This window comes from Solea solea, chromosome 4 (genome assembly GCF_958295425.1).
Source record: "Solea solea chromosome 4, fSolSol10.1, whole genome shotgun sequence".
Classification (NCBI taxonomy): domain Eukaryota; kingdom Metazoa; phylum Chordata; class Actinopteri; order Pleuronectiformes; family Soleidae; genus Solea; species Solea solea.
Window position 1 is genome coordinate 10,203,966 of NC_081137.1, and position 11,208 is coordinate 10,215,173.

Here is an 11,208-nt window from a genome sequence, read left to right on the forward strand (position 1 = left end):
GTGTCCGTAATAGAGGTTTGGTTAGATCTGAAGACTATGATGATTATTAAAAGTCTTCTCCATTGTGGGTTTTGGTGTGAATTGTAAAGAACAATTGTGTTTTCCTGCAAATGGGCTGCCATCATATGAATTTATTGATTATTATTGATTTACCATAACACACTGCAAGACTTAGTTGCTCACATTTCTATGCTCTTTGAATTTAAGCAGTGGGGATTTTCCAGTTATTCAGCCTCGACATTCCAGGAACAAGTCAACCCTGTGAGCAGTTACGATAAGCAGACTGAACAATGAGTCTGCAGCAGAGCTGGCTGCAATTAAGAGGCAGGAGGTTATTTGTGTGTATCCTGGCAGGAGTGCTGTGGACAGATCTGCAGTTAACAGCTGTAAACTAGTCATGAAACATACATCAGCTGTATATGATACCACATCAGTTTGAAAAAAAACAACAGCTGGTGGAGATGCATGGAGCAGAGGCAGAGAAAGTGGATGAGTTTAAACCCTTTTTACCTGGACGGTGCACAACTGAGGTGAAGAAGAGAGCACAGGCAGAGCTCATGTGTGACAGGAGGAGAGCAGCAGCAATGACAGTGAGACCTGTTATGATGTTTGGCCTGGAGACAGTTTTTTTTTTGTTTGTTTTTTTAGTAAAGGTTTTACGAGGTGTTTTGAAAGCATCAGTTTGAAGTGACATGCTTATAAAGCTCAGATAATGTTATGCTGGTGAATTTCTCCATAGTTACAATATTTTTACAGGATTTTCTGAGATAACCTGCATTTGCATTAGAGTCTCGATCAACAGAAACAGAAAGTAGCATCAATAGTGGTTGATGTTATTATGTTATTGAAGAACAGTGCGAGTTCTTCACATTTAGATGTGGTGGGAGCAGTGTTGAGTAGCTGGTCAATAATGGAGAACAATATTCTAGAGTTTCCTGAATTCTCTGTAATACTGTTGGAGAAGTAGCTCATTCTTGACGTATTTCCTTATTGTAGGTGTTCTTTTCCTGACATTTAATAAATCTGGGACCACATTTCTCTAATTTGGGTTTTCTGGACCCAACGTCCTGCACAATGTTCTCCAATAAGTCTCAACAGCTCTGGCTAATGCTCTGCATCTCTTGTAGCCAAATGTCTGAATGTCTGTTTCTCACTGTTTGCTCTTGTGTGATCCTTATTCCACCGAGGAAATATAACACAATTCATGGGGGGTTTTCTGGATGAATGGTTTGTGTACCAACTCTAAAGATCATTGAAGCTAATGAATCTTGAAACTAATGTATTGTTCCATCACTATTAGTGTCCTCTAAGCCTGTAATTGTTCCTTATCCTAAAGTTATCCTAATCTGAAAAATCCAGCCTGTCTATTGAACACCCCAGTTCCTTCATCACTGATCTTCCAAACTGACTCAAAACTGGAAAATGATCACCTTCCATAGAGTTTCTCTCCACTTCATTCTCCAACTGTTGCTAAGGCTGAAGAAATAAGTGTCAAATCTAAAGAAGACATTTTAAGTTAATGAAGTTCAAATCTAGTTGATCTGCGATCACTAATAATCACGATCGTCCTGCTGACTTCCTTACAAGGAGCTGTGCGATAGCTGTGACAGACTGACAGACAGACAGACAGTAAGACAGACAGACAGACAGACAGTATACTGTACTGTATATACAGTTGAACAGTTTTTCTGATTTATAAATAAATATAAATAAACTGTGATACATGTACCACAGTTTGAGAACCATGACTCTATGATACTGAGTACAGGTATTTTTTTTCAAATATTATATATATATAATATAAAAAATATATATATAATATAATAAAATATAGTTAGCATGTATCACTTCCTGTTGGTCCACTTCTGTCACTTGCTGTACAGACTGTAAAGCCCTTTCAGGCACATTGTGTTTGTGATGTTCGGCTATACAAATAAAATCACATCTTTATTTGTGTGTTATGGGTTACAAACAGAGAACAGAGGTAAATGTGGTGTAAGAATATGGGGAGCATATCTCAATAGACCAATATCCCCTAACATATCAATGATTTCAGAACAGGTGCTCTTGGCTATGGGCTTCCATATTTGAACATTTTATATAGTTATAAAATCACTATAAAAGTATTTGACAAAGCTAATGTCTCACTTTTGTGAATGAGGCTGACATTTGCTCTGCTTAAGGGTCGACCTGTAAAGACATGTGCAGCGACAGTGAGGGGCCTCCTAGTGAGGAATGATCTCTGCAGTGACAAGGACCAACTGTGAGTGGAGATGTCCAGGTGCAACAAGCTAATATTCTGTATTTCCTTGTGCAATGTGATTATAAGTAATTGTATTATTTTCTGTTTTTTGAACTAGGTGTTGTTTCAAGACTCACCTGGAATCAGATGAAGAAGAAGAGAATGTTGCGGAGGATTTGGCTCTAAACTCAAAATATTTAAATCAATTCTGCTGATTTCAGTGCTGATTTCACTGTTGCAATGGCTACGGTGAAATTAAAGTATTCCTTTAACATCTTTGCCTTCTTGTATTTTTTCCACGTTACTTTGTTATCCAATTTGCATCTAGAATATATATCATGTACATATATATGTATATACTGTATATATACATATATATGTATATACTATATATATACAGTATATACATATATGTACTGTATATACTGTATATATACATATATACAGTATATATATATATAACAATATCAGGCAATATTTACTTTAATATCAGTGATCATTTATATATATATATATATATATATATATATATATATATATATATATATATATATAAAGGAAAACTTTGTTTTCTTTGTGTACTAAGAACACACCGCATTATGTAATAATGTAATACATTTGCATACCATTATGTAATAACTGCTGCATTTTGTAATAATCTGCTGCATTATGTAATAAACTGCTTGAACGCAATATGTAATGAATGTTGCCACATTATGTAATAAGTTATTACATATTGCGGTGGTTATTACATAATGCATTTGCAAAATGTAACAATTGGTGCATTATGTAATAACCAACCCAAATTTACATTTTCATTGATAAAAACAGCATAATAATGTGTATTTTACTCAAAATGAATACTTAAGAGGACAGTACGTAAAACTATTGCTCAGCTTACATTGTAACAATCGACCTTTTAATGCCTTTATAAACTCTTTAATGACTGACGTCAAACAACAAGTTGAGCCTAGTGTTATGGGAATTACGTACCTCATGTAATACATGAAGACAAATGTTCAATGCAACCTATGTGACCTGAGACCATTGACCCCTTTGTATTGCTAATGTAACTGTTTGATGCGACTTGTGACAAGTGACCATTTGTATTGTTTTAGGAACTGTTTGATGTGACTTGTTAATAGAGACAAAAGGGCCAGCGACTCAGGGAAAGGAGATAACAAACCCACAGAGGCGGGGGTCTGCACTTTATGGCAGGATGATAGCTGACCCATTGAGACAGATAAATACCTTGCGATTCCTACAAGACAGGGAGTCTTCACCTTACAACTGGCGTGTGTGTGTTGCTTTGTGAATGCTCCTCTTGTACAAGATTAAAACCCTTGTTTGGACACTGAGCTGACTCCGATCTCCTTCCTATGGATCTCAATTCTTTTGACACCTAGGAGTAATGCTGCCATCAGCTGGCCACTAAAAATAATGACACAACATGAAATATGTGTCCAGGCAAAAACATGGATAGCCAGTCTGCACAAAAATGACAAACCACAAATGGTTATAAACACACTGAGGCTCACAATTAACACATGAGCCCTGTCATTTACGTAAGTGGTCATGAGTTTCCTAGTCATGAAACCTTCTTTTTACTCTCCCCACTGTCTCTCTGATGTCGCTGCATGTTGTGTTTCGGTTTTTCTTCTCAGCTCAGTTTGTCATCAAATGCAGTTTTCCCAGCCAGCGTGTTTGATATCTGTTAAACAGTCAACCATTGGTGTATTTTCTCTTTATATAATGTATGTATAAAAAGAATCATGAGTTTATATTAATGTACAATAAGTCCATGGTCTGTTCAGGATGCTACAGAAACATGTCAGTGCAAGATAAAGCAAGTCCCCGGTCTACAGTACATATAAAGGCTTATTCCAAGTCTAGAAAAAACCAACAAAACATACTTAAATGTACTATTTTCAATTTCTATCAATAAACCATCCCAACTTTTACACCTTTAAAAACACTGAAAATGTATATATTTACAATAAAAACATGAAATGAGCTTTGTGGGTCCTCTATAGTGCTGGACGGCCGTGTGTTTACCATAAATGTAGTATTTTTCTAAATGTGCATCAAGTGTTCGTCACTTTCAAAGAATAAAATAAAACACCTGATATTGTTGTATTCAATGTTGTACTTTCAAAAGTGTAACAGCTTACAAACTCCATCTGAACTGTGTCGGACAAAGTGTGACAGCAAAAGTAAACACAACTATTCAATTTTTCTTTAATCTGCCAAGTTAACACAAATATTTCAACAGAGCGTCACTGTTCAACAAGATACTGTAGAAATTAGAACAGAAGAAAATATGATTTCTCCAGTCATAAGTGTGATTGAATGTAAAGATACAGAGAGAAACGGTACAAGGCTGCTCATGTGTAGCAGTCTACGGACTGATTGGCTGAGAGTATCCAGTGGGATAGAGTGCAGACTAGCGCATTCTCATGTGCAAACTGTGTTTGGGTCCATCCACCCGCTCCAACTTCTCAAAGTGTTTCCTCGCATTACGGATGTTGATGAGCGTAGCTGCAGATGCTAGAGAAAAGAGATGAGGTTAAAGTCTTGTTATGATGATTTGACTGAGAAAAGGCTCTCCACAGTACTTACGAATCGATGGGTCTGACATGATGACCATGACATATGTGTTGGAGGTGAAGACGTCAATGAAGGCGGCAAAGTTGGAGTTCCTCACTTCCATGCTTTGGAAAGAGGCTGCGAGTTTGCTAGAATAATAACAAAAGCATTAGAAAACACCACAAAACTGCAGCAGTTGATGTGGGTTGAAGTATAGAGCTCCAGATGTCACGCGACACAGTTCAGTGTTACCATGGCAGGCAAAGATGCAGTCAATATGAACTAGACCGGTGCTGGATTCAACCTGTCGGAGTTCACTGCGCACTTTAAATCCAGGGAGATCGACCCATATATCGTAGAACCACAGGGTGAATATATCGGATCCTTGTAATGCTTCCAGTGGGTTAGAGCGCAGACTAGCAGACTATTGCATCCTTATAAGGCTTCCGGCGTGCCAGAATGGTTTGTTTTATACAGAACTTTGATGACCACTCGAAGCTGCTTTACACTACAGTTTGCATCAACGTGGGGTTAAGTGTCTTGCCCAAGGTCTACCGGCTAAAAACAGTGTTGTTGTCACTGGAGGGAGGGTAAATGCCACGTTGAAATAACATAGGACATCATTAGCAGTAAGCATTACCGGAAAGTGTAATGTAAATAACCTCTGATTAGCTCTTGGTAAATCTAGTCTGAGTCCATGATGTACCAAAAGCTAACCATGAAATCTGTTGCTTGTGTTTGTTCCCCTCGCTGTTGTGAGCACGTTTCAAAGCAGTGATTCGGTAAAATGTTCTCCCATTAGCCTGTCGCCAACTGTTTTGACACAACATCTATTCACCATCTTCACTTTTACGATGAAAACAGAGACCAGTTCTCGGACTTATGGCCCGATTTATGTGTGGTCTAGTATATACATCGACAGCACCGTTGCCTGCCACAGGGCATTACCTTGGTCATGTGACGTCAGTTACAGGAGCTCTATAGATGCTGTTTTTGCAGCTTGAACTTACCTACAGCTGAGTTTGAACTGTTTGATAATGTTACTGATCTTCTCAAATCTGTGAGCATCACGCTGCTCTTTGCACTGATAGTGAGAGATCACCTGCATTTACAAAGAATAGCATGTCAGAATAAGATCAGGGGGTTTGCTCGATCCAGATTTTCAGCCTGGACACTGCTGAGAGAAGGTTTGCTCTTACCAGAAAGGTGGCTCTCTCAAACAGAAGAACTTCATCTGCCTCAATTATCTGTGCAAAGTTCCTCAGGTTTGTCTCCAGCTGCTGGACATTTGGGATGAGCTGGTACACTATGCTGGACCAGGCCTGCAAAGACAAAGTCAAAATCTCTCAAACTATGAACTTTACAAGCTCAAAATTCTAAATAAATATTACATTATAGTACACTATATTATATTATATGTATAGATTCACAACCTTATACAGAGTTTCATCCCAGATTGATGTTCTGAAGCACGTGCAAGACAAAGGTCTGGACAGTCTCTTTAAATCTTCTTCACGCTCCTTAAAGATCTGCAACAGTGATAGTTAGTTAGTGAGTGACAGTAATAAAAATTGTTCCTTTATAAACACACACATACATGGACATTTCACTATACGGCCTAATCTCAATGTCCACACTAAACCCTTACACCCTGAAAGCTCAGACTCTGTTGACATTAGGGATGGCACTTTATCACGTCTGATGACTTTTAAAACATTTGTGCTAGCAATTTCAAAGATAAAATTCTCCAACTATATAACAAATATTCTGCTCCTATGAAAAAGAAATTAAAGACACCAACATATATGGAAATTCCACTGTGTGTTATAGAGGCTGCAAAGGTTAGAAAAGGATATACATATGAATGAGACTGTTTCTTTGCAACACAGGAAGTTGTTGCTGGTGATGAAATAGCTATTATTATTCCACCAAAGAGTGGAAAGATAGCGCTCTCTCTCTCTCTCTCTGAACTGCTCTGGGATTGGTCACATTGGCTCCAGTGATGCTACACATTTCATTGTAAGGCTGTGACCAGAGCAGTGAGGAGCAAAGGAGTTCCTTTGATTAAAACTGTGATGAAAGTATTACTAATGCACCTTCATTAGCATATTCTTACTTTTTTTTTTTTTTCTTGTAAAGTCAATAACATGGTTGGCTGCATACATGGTTCCTGTATTATCTGGATGTGTTCCAATAAAGTAATTAAGAAGTAATTATACTGGACGGTTTTTATTGTACTGCTAAAACAACAAAACAACAACAAAACTGTATATATAATGCACAGTACTCTACATATCATCCATCCATATTCTACCGCTTTATCCTGCACAGGGGGGCCGCGGGGGGTGCTGTGCCAATCTCATAGGGGAACATAGGCAGGGGTATGTTTTATAAAGCAAACATCACAACAAGTAGAGCAACAAAGACCACATAACTAATAAAAGACGTATGTCATGTTTTTCCTCACCAGATCTCTCTGGTCTTCCTGGACCAGGTCCATTTTGTGCACAAGGCAGAAGACTTTAGCGTCAGGAGAGTTCTGCAGGATGGCCTCCAGACATGACTGGTAGTAGTGCATGTCTTTCTCCAGCTCACGGCTCTCCACATCAAATACGTAAATAAGAACCTCGACATTTCTGAAAATGTTGTCCCTCTGGCTGGTGAAGTAGTTCTCCATGAAGGTGTCTTGGCTGATGAGTGGAGAAGCAGAGAGCAGTATTTAAAAAGGGACAGTTCGGGTTTATTGAAGTGTGGTTAAAAGAGGCACTGATCAGACTATAACACAGATGCTGTTAAAACATGGATGCCAGCAGGGATGCAGGAAAAAAAATATTTTAGTCTCCTAGAAATGGGCTCACATAATAGCATCTACACCTACTGAAAAGCTTTAAGAATCGGATTATCGCCCTTAGACACAGAGAAAATTAAATGTTACATTACAGCACACACGATCCATTGTTCCGTGTGGACATGGACATCACTAAGTTCAAAGTTGTGTCTTGTAGAACTGCATTGTGTGTTCATAATAAATAAAAAAGTACATTAATGCAACTACCTTGTGGTTTTTTTAATGTAAACACTATTTTTTAATGATGCACCAGGTTTGAGAGATCCAAACTGTAAAGAATGTGCAGCATTGGTTCACCTTTCAAGTAAAATTGGTGTGGAAACTCAAAAATATCTAAATGAATCAATCTTGAATTGAAATGAATCAAAGTGAATCAGATCGGGGCAGGAAATCAGCAGTGATACCTCGCCCTACTAGCTAAAAATCAGTTTTTCCTGGTGGCTGGAAGTAACATTTTCACAGTCGTCTGCATCTCAAGCTGTTTCCTGGTGCAGAGGGTGCACACAGTGCAGTCAGTACTGAATATGTAAAAAAAAACCCTTCCCTTCAAAAGTGGTTTTATAATAGAGAGATGTACTTTACCCTCCACAGTCCCACAAGTTTAGAACCAGATTGCCAAGAAAGCGCACATGGGAGTGCTCCACATCAACTGCATTCAACAGAAGAGTGTCACATTTTATTTAGATGATGCAAAAATCACACACCACATTCAAAATGTGTCCTTACATAGCACATTTCATTCAAAATGCTCTTACTTGTAGCTCCAAGGCGACGTGTGTCTCTGGCTATGTAATTGGCAAAGATGATTGATCTCATACTGGTCTTTCCTGACCCACTCTTTCCCATCAGTAGTACCTGAAAAGACATTGGTATACAAGTTAAAAACTGTTAAACAAGATGTAAATAAGAAGTCATCTCATGATTATTAGTTATTAAATAGTGTAAATGGGGTAGGATTAAATAAGCGTATGCTTTTTCCAATTTCATTTTGGGCATGTTTTTTCAATTCCGATTGTCACATGTTCACATTTTGTTCAAAATAAAGCCTTAAGTCATCCATTCATGTATTTAGAATCAAACCAATGATGGCTACTTTGTAATAAAAGTGTGGAGTATGATGATGTGCAATGTGCTGAGACCAAGGAGTGATGCTGACAAAAACATTTTAAACATTTACGGGGGACTTCAGAGCATTGGAGAACATCTGAAAGCTTAAATGTTTACATGTAGGGCCTACAGTGCATGGCCTATATGAGTATATTACAAGCATCTTACATAAGCGGAGTACTTAAATATTATTGATTCTGAATGTACGCTTTTATATCAAATGTCAAACTTTCACTTTTACGCCACGACATTTTACTAATAAACTATACATTTTCCTTTTTGTATCTTTATTACCTTGTTATTTTAGAACCGAAGATTCTTGTTAGCATAATGACCTTGGAATCACGGACCAATGGTTAAGACAGCAAATCAAGTAGTACTCCAGTAGTACTCACACTGTTCTTGTCACAGATGTGAGCAGTTTCACAATGAGCACCTGTGATATACATGACAAAGTCTGGGGATGCTGTGGAGAATGTTCTGCTGCCTGCAATATTCTCCAGCATGACTGGTTTGGCTGCGGGTCAGTGATGGTCTGGGTAGAAATATCCTTGGTAACTGACTGCTGTTAGCTACTGGGATCGTTCTACCTTGTTCAACTGGAATATTTAATTAATCGAGATCTGGGATGTGTGATGCAAGTGTTCTCTTTATTTTATTGACCAGCGTAAATAAGAATAAAAAAGCAATGGTTGGTGAGGGCACAGTACAGACGTCAGTGAGGTAGCAGCTATTCCATCTACTGTTATAGAGACAGTCCACACAAAAACAAGTCTAGGTGAATCCACTAATGTTTTGCTTTGTTTTTATCATATGGGCATTTTGTCCACACGGAAACGCCAGTTTGGCAGCCCTGAAAACTGTCTTTGGAAAACGTCCCGGAGTGGGAAAATCTCAAAAAGCCACATAGACAACCAATATGATAGTGTGGTAAAACAATGATTTCATAAACCGTCACCTTTTTCTTCATAGCTGAGCTTGACATCCCCCTCAACAGCAGCAGCAGCCGCAGCAGCAGCAGCAGACGACACTGTGTGTTGGTGTGAGCCGCAGGTCAGATGACGCGCTCTCTCTTTCCTTTTTCTGGGGAGCAAAGTGCAAACAAATATTGATCTCACTCTGCTGCCAGTGAAAAACCCTGTAAGTCACAGAAGACAAATGCCTACGCTTAAACGGTAACGATGGTAATGAGCTCAACACACGCGGAGGAAATGTGTATAAACATTTTACCAAGACTCACCAAACTCTTCTCCGTTACGGAGTAAACACCTAAGCTAATGCTAACTGCGCTAGCACGACAGACACATACATGTCAGTTGGCTTAGCCAGGCTAAACGGCTAGCTTGCTGAATTCAAATTGAAAAGAGTGTCCTCTACTTACCGAGTCTCTTGTATTCAAACAGTCAAAATGTGTCTCCTGGATAGTTTTTTTTAGGAAAACAGAGACACACACACATTACTTTGTGGAAACAGCCAGTGAAGTCAGGATCAGCTGCTTCCTGTTTACGACAAAGTCACATGATGAGGTGAAGGACTGTAAGCCCCGAGTTTCGTCTTACAAGTGTGTTTGTTTTTAATATTTTATTATATACAAAATAGTCTCAGTAAACAACAGAGTAAAACAGAGAGACAGTAGAGATGGAAAGAAAAGAAAAGAGAAAAAAAACAATATATGTACAGTATACATATTGTCTGGGGGTCCGAAATACATTGAAAGCAGTACATGTTTCAATAGCTTTAAGAGCTTTTTCTCAGAGTATTTGATTGAAAGAATGTATTGCTTGAATTCGTTATTAAAAGCAGTGAAGCATGGGTTTTTATCAGAGTATTTACAACATATGAATGTGACATTTTGACATTACGATTAAGAGATGAATTCAATAAATAGAGCTGCTTTATTGTGCTCTGTTTTCAAAGAGACCAAACAACATATTCTTCCAAAACAACTAAAATGTTTCACAATGTTATTATGGATAAAATCACAAAATTTTTGCCAAAAAATCTTAAGAATTGGGAAATGCCAAAACAGCCCTGTTTTCACACACACACACACACACACAAACAAACATTTGGATCTACCAGTTCTGTTTAGGTTCAGTTTGTATAAAACCTACATAAAACGTATTAGCATAGGTTTTTAAATCATATATGTATATATATATATATATACCCCCGCGACCCTCTGGTGGAGGATAAAGCAGTAGATGATGGATGGATGGATATATATTTACATTGTTTACATGTTTTAAGTCAACATTTAATAATGTGTTATTAAGTTTAAATTAAAGTAAGTGTTTATAAAGCGACTGGGAACCATCAATTAACACAGTAATAATTGTTAACTGTTTATGGGAGTACTCAATAAGTACTTAATGTGTTAATAATTACTTAACTATAATTAGGAATTTGTTAACCATTTTTAACC

General features: G+C 37.9%; 1 protein-coding gene across 2 annotated transcripts; it reads right to left on the reverse strand.

The window, feature by feature from the left end:
- Positions 1 to 4,456: 4,456 nt before the first annotated feature.
- rraga (Ras-related GTP binding A) lies at positions 4,457 to 10,314 on the reverse strand. Of its 2 annotated transcripts, none has more exons than XM_058628382.1 (10): positions 10,165 to 10,314; positions 9,742 to 9,866; positions 8,432 to 8,531; positions 8,259 to 8,325; positions 7,296 to 7,518; positions 6,262 to 6,357; positions 6,028 to 6,150; positions 5,839 to 5,930; positions 4,862 to 4,977; positions 4,457 to 4,789 (listed from the first exon to the last, which is right to left on the reverse strand). In XM_058628382.1, exons 2-10 carry the CDS (start codon positions 9,766 to 9,768, stop codon positions 4,686 to 4,688), a joined length of 948 nt encoding a protein of 315 aa, XP_058484365.1. In that variant the 5' UTR covers positions 9,769 to 9,866; positions 10,165 to 10,314; the 3' UTR covers positions 4,457 to 4,685. The 2 variants fall into 2 exon arrangements, with proteins under 2 accessions (XP_058484365.1, XP_058484366.1); XM_058628383.1 differs by having other exon boundaries at positions 9,742 to 9,921; positions 10,165 to 10,297.
- Between the last annotated feature and the right edge of the window lie 894 nt (positions 10,315 to 11,208).